The sequence below is a fragment of the Aquila chrysaetos genome, chromosome 5 (assembly GCF_900496995.4).
Source record: "Aquila chrysaetos chrysaetos chromosome 5, bAquChr1.4, whole genome shotgun sequence".
NCBI classification, from domain to species: Eukaryota; Metazoa; Chordata; class Aves; order Accipitriformes; family Accipitridae; genus Aquila; species Aquila chrysaetos.
In genome coordinates, this window is record NC_044008.1 from 43,200,707 (window position 1) to 43,220,566 (window position 19,860).

Below are 19,860 nucleotides of genomic sequence, written 5' to 3' on the forward strand. Positions count from 1 at the left end.
TTTTTATGTTTTCAATTTGACAATGTCTCGTTTGTGATTAACGTGTTCTATTTCTTGGGGTTGGTTTTTTTTGTTGTTGTTGTTTTGGGTTTTTTATGTTGTTATTATTTTTTCCTCCCTGTGTTAAGGTGTCTTCTGATACCTACCAGTGCAGGAAGATTCCTCTTCCAGATGACACAGGGATGGACTTTGATGATGATGTTACAGAACTGGAAACTTTTGGAGCAACTGTCAAGCTCTCAGGAGCTTCTAAAATGGAAAGTACTTTTCCTACAGTTAGTAACACTGCTAAAGTTTTTTCACATGGCCTAAAAATGGGGAAAAAAAATACATCCACCATAAACAGTGGAAGTGAAGAAGGGAAAAACACCATTTCTGAGCAAGGAGTTGCAGCATGTGCCAGCATGCAGCTTCCATCATTAGATGGCATTCTATGCTTCAGCCCTGAAGGAGATTCATCTCATAAAAGCTTTAATTCAGAGGAGGTAGGACTGAGCAAAGCACAGCATGTCATGACCAAAGAAGTATTGTACAGCGAAACAAAATTAAATACTCTCTCCAATGCTGTTAGTTACAAGAAAGAGTCTGATACTGCACAAAAAAATGAGACTTACGCTTCTTTATGCAGTAGTGACACGGATGAAGAGCGTTTGATAATTGATACAGAATGTAAAAACACTGATTGTTGCAAAACACCTGCACCAAGCACTGTTTCTCATACCTCAGCAGAGACTGCCAAATCACCTTCCCCCACCCAGATTCCATTAGCAAGCATGAGTGATTGCTCAGATATTACAGATAAGGGACAAAATGCCTCCAGAAAGGCTACAAGAAAGTTGTCCAAAGAATTTGATCCTGTTGGACAGATTTTGAAAATGCAAACTGAACTTCTGAAGTCACCTTCCCAAAAAGCTCATGAGCAGCCAGTGGTGAGCTGTGATAGTTCTAATGCTACGCCAGCCCATGTGCTTCAATCTCCAAAACCATTGGTGACCTCCAGCACAGAAACTGTGCCAGCCCCTGCTTCAAATCCCAGTGGCTCATCTAGAAATACCTGGACTTGGCTTTTTCAGGGAGTGCCAAAGAGTAAGTAATTGTGTTCATTGTGTAAGGAGTAAATTTTCAAATTTTTGATAAAATGTAACAGAAAAACATTTTAACTCCTTCATCTGAAGAACATCCTAATAGTACATTTGTTAAATGTACTTAGAGATGTGACTTAATTTTTTTTTTTTCTAAACGATACCTTCTCTGTGTGACAATTACTGTCTTGCACACATAAGGAAGCATTTTGGGAGCTCTTTGTCCACAGAGGTGTATGTGAAATATTGTTTTACTGTAGAGAAACAAAAAAGTTGTTATACACAAGGTTTTTGAGCAAGGAAAAGAAATCATTTAGTAGTGAAATGAGTTAGTTTTCCTCAGAAATTCAAGTATTTGAGTAGTCTGGTCTGCAAAAATAGTTTCATGTCAATCAAAAATTGAGTTAGTTTACATTTTCTATAGAAGAAAAATGTTATCAAATTATGCAATTAAAACTTGAATGAAAACTTGAAATGAGAACTCACTACAAGCAACTCTCCCAAGTTTTCAGGCATTTAGCTGGAAAATGAACCTATGCTACGCCCAGACCTCAAGGAAGGACTAGAAGTCTTGAAGATCCTAGGGACCATGAACTTTGAGGTTTTTCTCACATGCCTGAGTTGCTTCTGAGCTCTGTACAACTGAAGTTAGAAGCACTTTATTGTGTTAGGTAAATTGGCAGGAAACCAGGCAGGTTGCATCAGAACAGATACTTTTTTTTTCTCAAATATTTAATTCCAGTGAATCAATGCTTTTTGGTGGGAAAACATGTCTCGCTGGTGTTTTCTGACTAGCTGTGCATTTGATCACATAGGAATTAATCTTAATTTCTTAATCTGTAATGGAGACAGTTAACACAACTAATTCTGTTGTGTTGTCACTTCCTACATTTTTATCGATTTAACTGAATTTTAGTAGTCACTAAAAGACCATGTCTCCTCCCTCAGTTTGAAGGGTTGAACAGCATGGTACTCTTTCTATTTCTTCTTCTCTTAAAAAGCCAGAGTATGAAATTGAGGTGTTTGATAATAGAATTTTTTTTTTTTTTTTTAATAGAGGTAGTGAAACCAATATTGCTAAGATGCTGAAGAGTGACTGTGAAAGAATAGAAAGCGTAATTCTACAAATGAAAGTTCTGTAGCAAGCTGATAAACCTCTATGCATGTCTTTTTTTGCAGAAAGCGAGTACTAAGTTAAATATTGTACTAACAGAAAATTATTTCCAGTCACTTGAATGATAATATGTCACACAGTATACATTTATTCAAAGATGCACATAAACTCCGAACTGGATAAATTTTCAATAAATAATGTTGAACAAGTTGGAGTTTTCTCTTGTTTATTTTAAATGTTTTGTTAAAATATCTCTAAGGGATGCAGGGATGTTTGTTAACCTACCTCGAAGCCACACTTGGATGTCTAATAAGTGTTTCTTTTGAATATACTAGTATTGAAATTGATGGTATCTTATGCTACCATCCAAACCTGAGGCTTGAGTTATTTTGGTAACTGATAAGTGGATGACGGCTCTCAGGAGGCATTCATGGTAAATAAATTTTTTGTCTCCATTGTGCTGAGTGGCTGTGGCTTAAAAAACAGCCTTTGAACTCCATTTGTACAGGAATGGAGTCTCACAGCTCTGTCTTTTTAAGAATTCTAATGATTAGGATAAAATATGTGGGGATATTTAAAAATATAATCTTTAAAAGTTGTAGCGGACATTTTCCAAATTTAATTTTTTTTAATACGTAAGTGACTTTTTGTGCCTAATGAGACAGTTTTTCACCCCAAAATCTTAGGAGACAAAAAAGATCCTATTAAAAAAATAATAAACAAACCTACTGCAAGAGTAAAAAGCAAAAAGCTAGTTAGCTTCATGGTAAAGAATGTGCAAGCCTGTCGTTTTCTGTTTTATTTATTTTCTGTAGGAAAGCTGCCAAATGAACTTCAGATGCTTGAAGAAGACCCTTCAGAGTATGAAGCACCTCAGGATGGCAACCTTGTGTATAAGCTATTCAGTTTGAATGATCTGTTGTTACTTGTACGTTGCAGTGTGCAAAAAGTGAAGTCATTGCCACGATACCATAAAAAGAAAAAAGTCCAAAAGGTACATGTTTTGCCATTAGCTTTTTTGTTTTGTTTTGAACAGTTGTGCTCAGCTGGCATCTCTGGGATTCCCAGTCCTTTGTAGCATTTGTGTTTTCACTCGGACAATTAGTACTTTTAATTGTAACTCTACAGTACGTGTTGTCTTTAAGTAAATATTTGCTGTAGGAAGAGAGGGAAGAATAACTTGTGATTTCTTTAAACCTACTTGATTAGAAGATAAGCAAGTGTGATTCTGCATTTTTTACTACAACTGCATTACAGTAATATGCATGGGTAATTATACTCATGTAAACTAATGTCAGTTTGAACTATTCTTAAAAGTTAATGCAGTAATTAGGTTTTTGGCCCAAGGCTTTGAGAATGTTCATGATCATAAATACTTTCAAGCAGGATTCAGCCTTGCTATTATGCCTAGTTAAGCAGAGCAGTAGGAGTTAGAATGAACAACAGAGGACACATTTAAAGATAAAAAGAGATCCTATTCATTCTGCTTGAAAAGACTATGGTATACATCTTAGCAAATCATTTGTCTTAAGGAATAAAATGCTTTAAATGCAAGTGTAATCCAAATAGTCCTTGTAACATCAGGAGAAGGAAAGCTTATTCTGGAATCCTCAGTAATTTATTATTTTTTCAAGAGTCCTCTGAATCATTCAACAAATTTGATGTGATATCTCCCTCCCCAGAATACCAGAATTATGGTAGGCAGGCATTTTGTGAGGTGTGTATGCTTTGTTGAAGTGGAAATAGATCTTTGTAACTCTGATTACTTGCTAAGATTCCGTGCTCAAAATGTTATTTTGAAGAAATACCATCTCTTTGCTATTGATCCACTGCTTGTAAATGCCTGTGAATAGCTGCTTAGTTTGTTAATCAGAAACTGACCACTGTTATTTTTTAAAATTCCTGCTGAAATTTAAACTGATTTGTCAGTGAGAAGAGGCTTGTATTTTCTCTTCTAGTGCTAACATGCAAAGATTAGCCTCTGATTTCAAATGAGAGTCTGAGCATTAGGTTCTAATTTCAAGTAAGACCCTGACAGGGGGAATAAGTGGCAGGATTCCACTAATAATAAGCAAATAAGAAGTATAATAGTGTATTTTTTTCTTAAATTCCTGCAGAGGGCAGTAGAGCACAGAAGTGTGAACTTCAAATTAATTTAGTTGCACGGAAAAATTACTTGGCAGCAAATTTTTATTGTTTGTAAAGGCTTGCCTAGGCTTTTTTTTTTTTGTCCATTTCACCTTCCTCTGTGTAGAGTCTCTGTAGTCCAAAGTTTGTACTGTTGGTTTCATAGAATGTGAGCCATCGTACAAAAATCTGTGAAATGTCTTTGTTGCTTCAGCTGTAGTGGAGGACTATGATGATTATCAACTACAAAATGTAGTTCAACTGTGGACATTTTTTGGGCAGTGAGTGCTGATTTTTCTTGTATCTCACTTTATAGCTTACTCCAATATTCCTGTTGCCAAAACTAGAATACCAAGCCTATTATGGTGTAGAAGCTCTTACAGAAAGTGAAATATGTCAGTTGTGGACAGAGAGTATGTTGCATTCTGAATGCTTATTTTATATTGGTAAGTTCATGTGTTTATTTTTGCTTAAGAAACATGTACAACTGAATATTCATAGAATAACAGAAGAGAAAAATATTATTAAAGGTATATTCCACATGTCTTTATTTATTTTAACTTTCTAATTTTGGTTTTCACTTTTATCTTTAAGCGCTTTGTCTAAAATTTCTGTTGGGTGGTAAATGAGGATATTTCACCTTTGCTTTTAGATGAATAGCATCTAGTAATCTTTGTTTTCAAGAACTGCATTTATTTGTCTTTCAAAGACAAATGTATCTGTAAGTGTGAATTTAGTTCTCCAAAGTTAGTAATCTTCATGAGTTAAAGTATTTGGGTTTTGGGGGGAGTTTTTTGGTTTTGGTTTTTTTTTTTTAATGAACCATATACAACATGAATTACTGCAGGAGTGGTAAAAATATTTCTTGATGAAATGTGAGCTATAAATATGTCTTATTATTTTTTGAAATCATTTTAAATAAACTTGTTATTATGTACCAAGATAGAAGATGAACAGAGGATCAGGTATGTGGCTCAGAGAATACTGATTCCTTGGCCTTTGAGCTTGCAGTATGGGAAAAGGTCAAATGTTACTTATTTTTCTTTGAAAACAGTCAATAATCTTCATATTTCTACACTGATAACATGTAGACAGATAAGATTACATGAGAATGAGGAGAAACAAGCAAGATAGGATTAAACCAAGTTCTGTCGTTCAGAAATAAGAGAAATTACATGCTTTGAAAACAATGTACATGTGTCTCATATCTAAGGTACTGGTAATAATTTTCTGGCTTTGCAGAAATGAAAATTCCTAACAGGAAGAAGAAGAAAAATACATAGCACAAGTTTATTGAGAACTTCTTTCCACAGCTATGATATTCCTCAGTAGTTCTGAACACTGGATGATCTTGCTTAAACATTATTTTCCGGGTTTTCCTTTGTGTATCTAACTGATCCATGAAATTTCATTTCCTAACATGTGATATGACTTGAAACATCCCTGTCAAAGGGATGGTCTTGATACTCCTTATCCTGTATCATGCAGCAGATGGAAACAGGAGATAATGTAATAGAATCTATGAATGAGAAGTACCATGCATTCAGTGAGAATGAAGCAGGAAACTACAAATCTTGTACAGAAGAGATGACAGCTGTAATCCAGAGCACAGAAAATAAAAAGACAATAACGCAGGGATAAAAAGCATGGAAATATTAGCAGAAAGATCTCTTACTTGTAAAGGCCATTTTTTCCAAAATCACATAAACTGAGCATACTAGGAATGCACCATTATAAGGAAAGTTTCACTAACAAATGTCCTGTAGAAAATGCTGCATTCGTGTTTGTACAATGACATTTTAAATGTCATGAAAGTTTTTATGTCTATTAGGATACATGTGTTCTGTAGAGAAATGAAAATGATGCATATGAAGAATGTGGCCAGATCGTTTTAACAACCCTTTTACTACATGGAGAGCTCTCTGATACCAGTTAACTTGTAATTAATAAGGTTTTGAAAGGGAAAATCTGCAACAAAGTGGTTAGTCAAAATGCATTTTAGAGTATGTTTGGCACTTGCTACAGAGTGAGGGCAATCCTGTTTGTACAGTAAATGAGTGTTCTGCAGTGGGGACTGCCTGACTTTCCTGTTGTAGAAAAAATTCTCTGTTTTTTATGGTTGTTATGGCAGCAGCTGTGGCCTGTGGTTGCCTAACCTTTCCACTTGTGCACTGAATTACTTTTTTGCTGTTGGTGGCTCACATCAGAATACTATTTTAGAAATGCTGAGTTCTCTCTTTCCTAATTTTTACATACAAACTTTGCATCCTATCATAGATTTATAGGGTTCGTGTGAAATCTAATATATTTGAGGTGATAGTTTTGCTGATTGCATCTATCTTTGTCTGCTGTCCATCTTGAATGGAAATTGTGTTTCTAATTGTAAAAGCAATATTTGCTGTGGTTTTTCCCTTCTCTTAAAAAAAAATCCTCACAAAGAGATAATTATGCACACAGTTCTCCATTTCTAATTATATCTTAACGTACAGTACTGAAGCATTTCTTCTCTCTCTCTCTCTTTTTTTTTTTTTTTTAATGAACAGAACAGTATACTGAATTGCACTGAAATTTACCCCCCTGTAGAAAATTTTATCAACATTTCTATTAACATTTCCAGAGTCACAAGCACTGTGAGGAAATAGTGAAACTAGAGAGCTGGCTAATCTGGCTGGAAATCTATCTAATCTCTCATCAGTTACAGGATACTTAATGTACATCTTGGGCGCAGAAGTTTGCAGACAGCTCATCCAGCCAACTCCCCTTTTTATAGACGCTGTCATGAGTGTAGGAGAAAGCAGTCTGTGTGCTGCAGGACTGGTTCTGGCACAGTCATCCCCTTCTGATAAGGGGTTCCTCGGTGTTTCTGCTAGTTGTGAAATGGACACGGAGCTCTAGGCTGGCAGGCTTCAGTGGCCTGGCCTCTGACACACTGTCTGTCTTCATGTGCTTGGGAGAAAAAGTCGTTGGGATTGAGAAACACTGGTCATTCCAGTGATGGTGATGCTTGTTTGTCAGCTCTTGGATGCGCTTCTTCCAGCAGCAAACCCTGGGGTCCGCAGGGGTTCTCTTTTTATGTGCTCTGAGGAAGCACAGGATTACTGCGGGTTGTCACGGTCCTGCACAGTGAATTAGTACTCCCAGCATGTGGGGCAGCCCTCCTCCCACCACTATTTAAAAAAACAAAGTCTGCTACAGTTACAGAGTTGGACTCTCAGCATATCACCAACTTTTGATACTGACAGAAGATGTGATTTATTCAGGTAGGCAAACTGGGGACTGCAGATTTTTGGTACCGCCATGTAGTTTCTAGAAGAGGTAGGTAAGAAGACATGCGTGGAAGTAAATGATCCATTTTATGAAAGAGCATCTACCACAGCTTTTAATAGGAAACTGTTACCATATTCTACATAGGGATTCTTTCTGCTCTTGTTGAGAAATATTGCAAGGTAGCTGTGAAATTCTGCCTTTCAGTGTGTATTTCTGGGGAGCTGTGAAAAATACAATGTTGCAAGTGTCCTGATTTACTTAGAGGGCTCTTTGCAACAGAAAGCTTTGTTCTGAAACTCCAGGGACAATTCTCTGAGAGCAGTGATATCCCTGTATTATGGACAACTTACAATGGCGTGAATATCTCATTCTTTTTCATTAATCTGATACCTGAAAGTAAGACTACTGCTATCATGTGTTTGGTTGGTGTAAGGAGAAAGACAGACTTGACTTCTCAGATCGTGCTATAATTTGAATTATTTTAAGTGAAATATCATGTCTAATAATAAAGGAATTTTTAAATCAACCATAATAGAGCCATATACTTTTTGCTCTTTTTAAATTTACCCCACAGTTTGAGTGTGAAAGTGTGGAACAACTGTTTGAAAACTGTGGTCTTGCCATTACTAACACAGTACCTACAACTTGCATTCTTGTTCAGATAGTTCTGAGACTATATAGATCTTAAGTGAAGCCTCTAAAATTGAAGTTTTGAGTGTGTAGCAGACGGCAGTGTTAAATAGCTTAGGAGTTCTTGTATCTTGAAACAAGTTAATTCACTGTCTCAACAATCTTTTGTGTTGCCAAATAAGCATGGATGGAAAGGTCTTTGGACCTTGGTCTATGCCCCATAATAGTCCTGCGTTGTTCTTCAGTGTTGTATTGCTCTGTGTGGCTGAGAGAAGAATCTCATACCTCAGCGCAGTGACTCAGCAGTCTTGCCAGCTCAGGACATGAGAAAGAAAGCAGAAGTGTGACTACGGCCTCGTGCAGAAATTGCAAGGTGTGATATCAAGTGGAATTTTTTATTTTGTATATTCTCAAAGAAGGTAGTGATTGTTTGCACAAAAGCAGAGATATTATCATCAAACAAACTTAAGAGTGCTGTCCTCATCTTGCTAGTAGAGCACCTTGTTCGGTTGTTGATTTAAGTCCCCTTGCTACTCAGATAGGAAATCCTGCATCTGCAAAGGGAGTAATCTCTGTGACGTGTTTCCCAAATAAGATACATGTATATGATCTAAGCAGTAAATAAAGTTGTGATAAGCTTTGCTGATTAATGGGAACATTTTACCCCAACCATTATTCACATATTTGCATTAAGTGCCTAAGCAAAACTTAGTGCAAAAAGAATAGTTTACCTTCCCTTGAATAGGATAATATTGGACTTTAAATAAAGATTATTTGAAAAACGGGTTGGAAAGAAGTACTTACTGTATCAGTAACTTAGTGTCAAATCTTTTCAGTTAGTCACTTCTCAAATATAAGATACAGTAATATAAATTAGGTGTGAGTAGTTCATAGATACTTATTCCCAGCTATGCTGTCAATGAGTTTAGAAATAGAGAAGTTTCTGATTTGAGGAGAGGTTGATAAGGAATGGAGAACACAAACAGATTTTTTTTATTTTTTTTTTTTTTTAAGTTTTGAGGTTTTTTTTATAATGACTTCAAGTTTCTGTTAGACAGCAATGCAGAATATTAAACCTAGCTGCTTAGTCTTGCACAAAATACTGATATCAAGAAAAGTAACAAATGTACAGTGTTTCAAAGAAATGAGTTGTCCTGGTGCTTTTTTTAAAAATTTGTTAAAATGAGAGTTCTTACTTGGTCATCTTACGCATCCCATAACAAATTGCTAGTAATGTTTAACTTGGAATGTGACGTGCTTTGGTTTAGCAGTTTTAACTGTACAATTGAACAATTTACGCTTCCTACGAGAGCAGATTTGTAGTAAGGCAGTAAATTTCTCTGAGTGGGTCATATTTTATTATGCTGCCTTTTCCTCATCCTCCTTGTGGGAGCTGGAATAGAACAGATTTCTGGGAAAACCTCAACATGAGAGAGAACCTGAAGGTAAGGCACGGTCACCACATCAGTGTACAAGCTATGCTAATGATCTTTACTGCTTATCAAGTGAAAATGTGGGCTAAACTGTTCTTGTCAGCCTTTATTTTAAAAACAAGATGAGGAGAGCTTTGAATTGTTGCTCCTAGCTGTGTCAAAGACAAATAGTCTTTAATGATTTGCTGTGAAAAAGGCCTGAACTGTAAATTTTAATTTTTCAGGTGAGGGGAGGGGGGGATGGAAATCAAGAGACGAAGGTACACAATCCCCAGAAAATCAAGTAATGCAGTTGTTTGTATAAACTGTCAGAATAGAAAAACAAGTATATTAAACTAAAAAGAAAATTTGTTGTAAAGGATATCATGATCTGTCCAGTGAGAAAGCATAGTGATAAGGATCAAAAGAACTTGAGAAGATACAAACTAACTGATGAGGTTAAGGCCATGGCAAAATGAAGTTGTGTATCCCAGATATCACCCAAGATGTAAGATTTGCTGGAATCGTGGGCATCTCCCTGATTTAGAAAGGCAGGCCGAATACAGGTGTCTGTACTAAGAGCAGCTATACATTTTACTTTCCATTATTGTGCAACATTGATAAATACTTTTCACTGTTCTATGCTGTAAAAGCAAAATTTTTTATTCCTTTTAAAATTCATTAGGTCTGCAAATTATGCTTTTGCATTTGTTCTCATTTTTATTTTCAGCGTATTAATTGAATTAATATTTTTCAGGACGTATTGATGCTTTTACATCAAAGCTTATTATGCTAGAAAAGATATCTCCAGAAATCTTAAGAGAAAAACTTGGATTGATTAAGTGAGTATTTTTAGTAGGGTTTTTTAGTAATGAATTTGAAATCCTAACAAGCCTTGCGAGTTACTACTTCTGTAATTCTTTTCCGCAGGCCTGCAAATTCATTAAATATACTTCATCACATTTTGAAGAAAGTGTCTGAGTAAGTGCTCCATTCTTGTTCGTTGTATTTATTTGCAACATTACCCAGCTCATCCTGTTTCTTCTGTAGAATGCTTGTCTAATCTTAAGTTTTTTATTTCTTCAGATACATGAAATATTTTACAGATTCTTTTAGGTCTAGCATAGCATAATGCAGTACTGTATAAAAATGTGCTTAGGATTCCAGGTTTTGTATAAATGATGCAAAAGAATAAGAACTTGATTTTTATGAACTACTTATCCAAGAGAGGAGACTGGACACTTCTGAGCTGATTAAACAGTTCACAGGAGTGAGCTTTAATATTATGTATGTAGGCTGACATTTAAAATTTGGACTTCTGCTTTTTGTTAGTCTTTTTGCTTGATCTGTAGAAATAATACTGTTTGTGTTCCCTTCTGCTTAGCTTGACTTACAACAGCATACATATTTCTCTGTACGACGTTGCAACCGTTTTCTTGCTCCTTCCTTTTCTTTCTTTATTTAGCTACTTCAAGGCTGTCGGTCTGCAAGTGTCTTTTAATTTTTTTGTGAAGCAGGTTTCTTGCACTGTGTGTGAAGCCTCTTAATTCGAATTACAGAAGAGTTTTCCTGCACTTCATAATTTCTGTAGCTTCGTGATTTGTGGCTAAGATTTTTGATATGGGCAGTTGGTTGACATTTATCATCCTGAAAACCTGTTTAATTCTGCATGTATTTAAAGCACATCTGTTCTTTGTGTCTGTGTCGATATATGCACTATGCTTTGTAAGGCACTGGTTAAAGAATTATAGTTTGCCAAATATGCATGGTTTTCAGTGTTTGCTTAAATGTTTTCTTGAACATCATGATAATCTGTACATTGATGATAAATTAGTATATTATGAATACATTATAAACACATGAATTAGTAGGTATTTATCAGTACAGTTGAATTCATGTTTTTTTGTCCATAGCATTTTGGTAAAACGGGGACTGATAAGTAAATATCTAAAGATGTTTTGCTCTTGCATTAAGAACTTAGCTATCCTGATCAAATGAAACAAAATAAAAACATTTAAATAATATTTTTTCATTTTAACTTTATCTTTTTAGTTTGCAGGAGGGCTCTTATTTATTGACTCATGCTGCAGGAGATTCATCAGTTGGAATCTACAAGAGTTCTCTTGACAAGACGACGAGAGCATCATATAACTTACATAAAGCTCATTGTGATCTGCCTACTGTACCTGCCACTCTTTCAGTCCCATGGGTGCCACTAGATCCCAGCCTCCCTTTGCCCTATCACATGAATCATGGAAGAGTTCCATGCACCTTTCCACCTGCACCCCAGGAAGCCACCTGGAAACAGAAGGTCAGTATCACACTTGATGGAAAATCAGATTAGCAGTTCTGAAATAATCTGTTTCAGTCCCTTGGGTATATAGCTAGTATATTTAGCTGTCATCTTTGGGGGTCAGAGAGACCCTTTAGAGTTCTGGATCCACTACCAAGACTAGGAATGCCTTTTTCCTGAAAAATATTTCAGGTGAGATCCATCTCGCCTAGCTTTAAAATTTACAGTATGGAAAAACAACATTTAAGCTTGTTGTGCTGTTAACAGAGGAAAATGGAATATTTTGTAAGATGCATCTCCGCACCAGGATGGGCCTCTTAAATAGATTGCAGGACTCGTGCTGTAGAGTTGTCATTTTCTCTCTAATGACTACAGGAATAAAGGTGATTAGCACAACTGTATCAAGGTAAAATCAGGTAAGGTGAATTCTACTGTCAGGATGTATTCCATTGAGCTCTTACTGCAATTCTCTGTGATAAATTAAGTGGTGGTTTGGGTTTTTTTTTAAATACACTTTTTTTGCCCTGTTTCGTGGCAAAATTCTTTCAAAATGAAGTCTTGCTTCTTTAATGTGAGCTAATAACACTTTTGGACAGCAAAAAGAATGTAGCATTTGGCTTTATTTAAAGCTTTGTAATGTATAGGTTTGCAGTACAGCTGAAACAGATACAATATTTGCATTTGTAAGGATTTTCTAATTTTGCCTCTGTGATGGTGCTTTTTGTTGATGTACTTTTTCTTCAAACAATTTCAGGAAGGACCTTTTAACCTGGTTTCCTGTTTTTTCAGTCCCACCTTCATCTCCATTTGTCCCTCTGTCTTGCCCCCAGATCTCAAAATCTTGAACTTTTGGGGCTATTTCAGCAGAAACCGGCATGTCTTGGAGGTCGAAGATAGTAAATTCTACCCAGCTTAGTGAAAATCAGTAGCCAGGTAGAGGAGAGGGACACAGATCAGTCCTTCCTCTGTGCAGATGGCAATGAGCACTCAACAGTAGTATTTGATAACCTCTCTTGTCTGCATGAGATTTCTGGTGTAAGCAAATCAGCCACACAAAACAAAAATAAAAATTTGCCAGAGCTTTTACATTACTGGGTGTGGGATAATCATATGGCAAGACAGAAAACCAAATGACGTTACTCTTCACTGAAAGTTTAAGTACTTTCCTCAGTCCCCTCATGACACTCTTTGAAATGTTTCATGTCCTAATTTATTGATTCCTGATTTCAGTGACTAGGGTGGAGCATCTTGGATCTGTTCTTGGTTGGTTGTAATTCTAAATGAAGCTCATGTAGGGATAACAGTAATTCTCTGCAGCAAAAATAAGGTTTCCTTTTGGCCCTCTAAAGTATGTTAGCTCAGTTGGACAAATTGCCACTGATCACCTGTCTCTGGTTGCTCTGAACTCTCTTTACCTTTGGGGAAACTTTCATTGCAATTGGGGTGGCTTCCCTGATATACAGAAACTTAAATTCTCATTGGTATGCTGTTCCCTATACAGGGAAACATTTGTAACAATATATATGCAATACTGTCTCTAAAATAAGATCTATATGTTATTTTGTAATATGTTATTTTGTATAGAGGCACATATACTTTAAGGAGTACCTTAATTTAGGAAAACACAATTTCTGTGTCTCAAACATAAATAGAAAATTGTGTGTGGATGGCCTACTCCTTTTTACTGAAAATGAACAATCTTACACAGCATTTGTATTGTACATTTCTTCAGAGTGCAGTTAAATCTAAATAAAATTTTAGATGTTTGAATGTGATATTCGTTCCAGACATCATTAGGACAACTAAAAATTGATATAGCCTACAAGTCACTAACACTTGGGGTTTTGTTGATGATGTTTTTAAAACAGAATAGAATTTCTTATGAGAAGAAGAATCAATTGTCTGCATCTAAAGAAACTTTTGATAGAAATTTTGTGGACATTTTTTAGGAATCCAACCTGCTTTGTAGTTTATACTGGTGAATAAGTGATGCATATCATGCTTTGGAAATTTCCCAAAGATCCCACTCTCAGCTCTAATATTTTGAACAGGTAGTACGACACTGTAAAAGTAAGAAAATTTTCAAGTGTTACTTTTCTTCAGCATAATTTCCTCATTTGTGTAAAAGCCAACATGCTAGCTATGCCTAGCTTAGTCATGTGTGATGGTTTTTAGGCCCAGTTATATGTTTTAGCCACATCCTGACTTCATATGAGGGCAAAATAGAGTTGTCCGTCAGTTCCTAATTATCTTATGCACTTTGGTTTCTGCCAGAAGAAAATCCAGGCACTTAGGGAAGAAAGAGGCAGGATTGGTCAGATCCCACTGGTGGCAGGAAAACCAGCTGTGCCTGTCACCCAGTCCAGATGTGGCCTCTGAGTCTGGCTGGAATGACGAGAAGTAGAAGGCAGTTCTCTGAAGGTAGTTGTGTATGTTTGTGCTTAGTACAGATTTAAGATTATTAATTCTAGTTTGTGGTTTTTTGTTGGTTTGTTTTTTTTTTTTATTCTCTCCCCATATGTGTCTAGATGACTGGGGCGAAAGGACAATCGGACACACCCTATGAGGGAAAGCCAGTAGCTATGGAAACAAAAGGCAATCCAGCTAAGCCTGTTAGAAATGAAGGTGTGGTTACAAAGAAGCTGAAGAATTACTGCAAACAAAGAATGATGAAGAAAAAGTGGAAAATGAAGTACAACAAAATGCAACTGAACTAGGAATAGCTGAACCATGCTGTGATAAGTATGGCCTGGAGAAGGACAAGACGAAACAAAAAATCTGAGGCTTTCTTGCAGTTTCAAAGAAGCCAGAACAAGCTGGCAGCGGAAATGGCTCCATAGCTGAAACATTCTGTAAACCTTTAACCCTTTCTTACCTCAGTGGACACATTTCAAGTGAAAATCTCAAATTCAGTCAGAGAAAAAAGCAAATGTCTGCAGCTGAGGCTAGGAGACAAAAGTATCTTCTGTTGGTCTCTTGATTTTTGTAGAAAAACTAAGGCTTGAAGAATGAAGCTGTGGTCAACAGCAATATTTGATATCACATAACAACAAGAAAAAGACGTTTTCAGCTTTCTTAATTCTTCCAGAAGCACTACAGATTTTTATACTGACATATTTTAGAATTGTATTTTACTTTATGTAATGTGCATAAGGGGAACGACTTGGATTTAATCACTTAATCATTTTAACGCACAGCATCTACCGGTTTTTAAATTACGTATAAAAATATTTTTTCTTTTTAGGATGGTGTAACAAATGAGGTTTGGGGAACAAAAGCTGTGTTTATTTGAATAGTACATGCCATAAATTTGCACTGGGAAACTTAGGAGTACAGCTAAACAGTTAAAAAACATATATTTTTATCCTTCCCCAAAACAATTTCCAAAAATTGTTTGGATTCTGGCATGTCTTCAAAAATGTATATTGCAGTTATTTACTGTATTACTAAATGGCTACAGTTATCTACTGTATTACTGAATGGCTACAGCCTAAATTCTCATATCAGATTGCACATTGATATGCAGTAGTGCTTACCTGAGGTATTAAGGTTTGCCTGGAGGAACAAGTGATAGGATCAAGGCCTTAGTCATTGTTCCAAAAACCCAACCAGACTATGCTGTACATCAGTGGTTTGCTTGAAATTTAGACCCAAACTGACAGAGTGAAGTTAGGAAAAGAGAGCACTTGCTATCTATGAAAAGGCCAAGAAATGTGATGACATGCAGTTTCCTAGTGAATATGAGTTGTGTGGAAAAATTGAAGTTGTTTTGAATGTTGGTATATGAATGCATTGTATTCTGTGATGTGTTTGTAACTAACGTGATTGTGTGTGAGGGAAGATTTCTCTGCATTACAGCTATTTTATGGCACATACTTTCAGTGTTTCATCAAACAGAATTTCAACACAAACAATCCTTGAAATTGAGGCTCAAAATTTATATTCTCTATCATCACTTTTGTTTTGTGTTTTCTGGATTTCTGTCTATATTTTCCTTTATTAAAAGTATTGTTTTTAGAAGAGTGCGTGAATTCTTGAAAGCTGCAAGAATGAGTCCAATAAATTCTTTCCCATTTTTGCCTTTTAAACAACACAAACAACTATTTTAAAATGTCTGAGCCAATTTTTGTTTGGATGGTGTTCTGGAGAGCTGTTTGTATGCATGCTTAAACTGCTAACACAAAAAACAAAGGCCTTAAAGATGTTCTTCCAAGTCTTTTGTTTGGACTAAGGAAGTTACCAAGTACACACATCTGATCAAGCATTCTTCTGCTCACCGGGGCTTGACATGACACGTTTTAATGTCATGAAAGTAAAAATAAAATATTTAAATTGTTTACTGGGGTATACCTGTTATAAAATCCTGAAGACAGTTTGGGGTTTTTTTTTTTAAAGTAGGCTTAAACAATGAATGTATATTAAAAACTGTTCTTTGTGAAATACAAAGCATTTTCTGATCCCCCCTCCCATTAGATATATTTATAGTATTATTCAGTTTATTCTGGTTTTGGCCACTGCTGCTTTTAGTTGCAGTGATATGCTAGTGACAAGCTGAACTGGCATAGAGCTGTTTGCAAATTACAAGTAGTTCTGATTTGAAATCCTGAATGCACTTAGTGACCTCTCATAATAGGAATGTTTTAGCTGTGAGTCATTTTTGCCAGATAACTAACTCTGTGTGGGGATTCAAAGCAGTTTTCAGTTTGTATATATAAAAACTTTTGCCAGACTTGTATGGAATTTAGTTTCTTGATGAAGTTTCATATGTTAGAAATGTATGGTCTGTTTGCCCATATATCTATATGCCTTAAAAGGCTTGCATCTTTCTCTTAATAGTATACTATTATACTACACTAGTATACTACTGATAGTATACTAGTTGTAGTTTCTTACGTGTTTCAAATATGTAGGGAATCTGGAGTTTGTGTACAACACATAAGATGACTTTTTAATTCACTGTTGCATTTTATTTGATCTCTTTTGGATTAAGTGGGACTGAAGTAATTGCTCTAAGATGAGTTAGTCATTTGAAAGACTTGTGTTTTGTTCATGTATCGCAGGCGGGAGTACCAGAGTATTCTCCATTTATATTTGCATCTAAAATAAAATTCTACTTAAAGGAGTTTGATAAGAGGGGAAGGGAAAAGGGATAGCATGTTTAGTACAGGCAGTAATATCTGAAATTTGAAACAAAGAAAATGTCTAAACAAAATAATTGGTAAAAAAGATTTCAGTAAAGCCAGAAAATGTGCTGGATATTAGTTGCTGGATTGCTGTTTCTATATAGACTGCTCCTGAAGTGACAGTTACCTGTGGAGGAAAAAGAAGGAATACAGGGGAGCCTCACTGTTGAGATGCCACCAAAGTATAAATTCCTAAATGTAACACAGGTTGTAAAGCTGTGGGAAGCGGGAAACTACAGCTGAAGGAGAGTGAATGGGCCTGGATCTTACTCTCCAGGTAATTGTTGCTCTATGGCTAACTAATGCTGATCTTTTTTATGGCCTCACCGAGTTTAGCAAAAATATTCCACAGATCTCAATCCTGTCCTGTAATTTCAGTCTTCAGCTCTGTGTTTGGAATGGATTGTGTGTGTTTATACTGCAACTTATATGGCTTTTTTTAAAATATAATTACTACTTTTTGTCACTCTATATTGTAAGAATATCTTTTACATATGCATTTGGAGTGTGTGGTTAGATGTAACTTAGCCAGTCTAAGAATCTTCTGGTTATATTTTTCCCTTGTTAGATTTTTTTTTTTTCCTTTATGTAGATTTACCTGATTGTAAAAGGGGAAGTATGTGCTGTACTGTCTTTCAGAACAGGAAGCTCTAACTGCTCCAGAATTGGTCAAACTGATTTCACAGGGATCTCTATTCAGTTCTCTCTTAGCTTTTCAGTGCGGATGTTTGTAGTCCAGCGCTAATGGAGCGGCCTGTGCTGCTGCTTGGGATTATTTCATTCTGGGTGCAGGACTTTATCTTTGCTAAGTCTCATGCAATTCTTGTTGGCCCAATCATGCTGCGTGTCCATGTCTCTCTGAATAGTGGCTCATCTGTCCACCTTTATGTATATCTTCTCCCCATTTGGTGTAATCTGGAAACTTGGTGAAAACTGATTCCACTGTGTTATCCAGATGACTTACAAGAATACTGAGTAGTACTGGACCCAGTATCAACCCCTGGGAAGCTCTGTTCATGACCAACTCAACTGCTAGTTCAGCTTTGAGGCACTAACTACTTCACTAAAAATGGAAGAAGCCCTCTGAGAACATAAGGTTTTCCATGCTGTATGAGATCACTGATACTAAGTCTGGTTCTCCCCATTCACTGCTGTTAGGAGATTAAATTGATAGCTTTGTGTCATGTTCAGGTAGTTGTTTTGGAGGACTAGAGGGGGAATTCTTACCTGGCATTTGAGATTACTGGTTGACATACATGCAAAACCATGGAACTTTATCTGTCCTTCATACTAGCATGAATAACTGCAGTGGGTTGTTGGTTGTGAAATCTAACTTTTCTTTATTTCTGCAGTAATAAGTGTATTCAAACTTTATTTGCACTATGCACTAATGAATCACTCACAAGCTGCTTTCATTCCCATATGTGACTAGCTAAACCTCTTCACCTCTGTTTGACTGCAAAACCTTTTAGGGATACAGTAGACACTGTCTATGTAAAATACGTTAGGAATAGATTTACTCTGTTTTTTCTCTGTCTTCTAATGTAGCCTAGCAGCTGGAAGCACAGAAAACTGGGACCAAGTGACCAGACATCCATTCCTGTGCTGGCAGATGGGAGCTGCCAACAGCAAGTGACTGTCCAACCTCATGCAGTGATATTCAGTAGCAGACATTGAACCATTTGAAGAGGTACTTCTTTTGCTTCTGATTTGCTTGCCCTGAATTTTAAATAGCAGCTTGTCTCCGAAAGAATATAAAAACCAGTTTGGATGTGATCTTTCAGAATGTTTAGTGCTGACCTCCATTTAAGATGCTTTTAGTTCTACTAGTAGAAGGAATTGGGGCATTTTCAGTCTCTCCCCCTGTCTTAAGTCTGACTGGATGTGTAACTTTCTCAGATGCTTCTCTGAGAAGTTACATAACTAAGCTCCTTGTTTCTTAACAAAATACAGCCTTTCTTACAAGTGAGGATAGAGTCCTTCCCAGAAGCACTGTCATTGCTTGATATATTTCTCTGTGCTAAAAGTATGTTTGCTTTTTTTTAATTGCTGTTAAACTGTATTTTTCTGCAGAGATTCTTAAATTTTGTTTGCAAGTTCAAATTCCATTACTCTATGCCAAAATTATTACATGAAAATGTTTTCAAAGGTACATTGCTGTATTATATATGCCAAATTAAATTTCCTTCTTAATGCCAGAAGACAACTTTGGTGGCCAGGTGACAGTCTGTTTAAACACAGAGCATTTGAATTACACTTTATCTTACTTGTAGGTGGAGGATTGTCATTGACAAAAAGCTGATCCCAGCCATTCTGAGCCTTATGAAAGTCTTCTGTAGATAATCTCAAGGCTGCTTTTACTTATGGCTGTCTTGACAGACCACTGTCCTGTACCTTGTAGAGGGATTTTGTTGTTGTTGTTTTTATGGAGCTGCAACAATACACTGCCAATTTCTAAATTGTTTGTAGAATAATTTACTGTAATGATTGTTAAACAGTATCAGTCCTAGTGCAGACTTCAGGGCATTCCTCCATAAGGACACCTATCTCTTCTGTGGGGTAGGATGCTCACCTAGTGAGGAAGAAAAAAAAAAAAAAAAAAAAAAAAAAAAAAAAATCCATGAAAGCCCCATTCTTCCACAAGACATCATGGTAGTTTTGTATAAAGTGTAACAGTAGAGGTAATACAGAGGAAACAGTCTTTCTTGTTATTGCTTGTGATTGAAAGATTTCAATAAATATTAAAAGAACA

General features: G+C 36.1%; 1 protein-coding gene across 16 annotated transcripts in view; it reads left to right on the top strand.

The window, feature by feature from the left end:
- Positions 1-19,860, top strand: part of ICE2 (interactor of little elongation complex ELL subunit 2) — a 52,341-nt gene that overhangs the window by 11,956 nt on the left and 20,525 nt on the right. For 6 of the 16 annotated variants that reach the window (XM_030015692.2, XM_041123944.1, XM_041123946.1 and 3 more), the window contains 7 exons: positions 129-1,086; positions 3,012-3,190; positions 4,640-4,769; positions 10,390-10,474; positions 10,563-10,613; positions 11,685-11,943; positions 14,454-15,942. In XM_030015692.2, the coding sequence (XP_029871552.2) occupies positions 129-1,086; positions 3,012-3,190; positions 4,640-4,769; positions 10,390-10,474; positions 10,563-10,613; positions 11,685-11,943; positions 14,454-14,642 (1,851 nt within the window). In that variant the 3' untranslated portion in view covers positions 14,643-15,942. The other 10 variants (XR_003923588.1, XR_005932545.1, XM_030015690.2 and 7 more) reach the window with 8 other exon arrangements.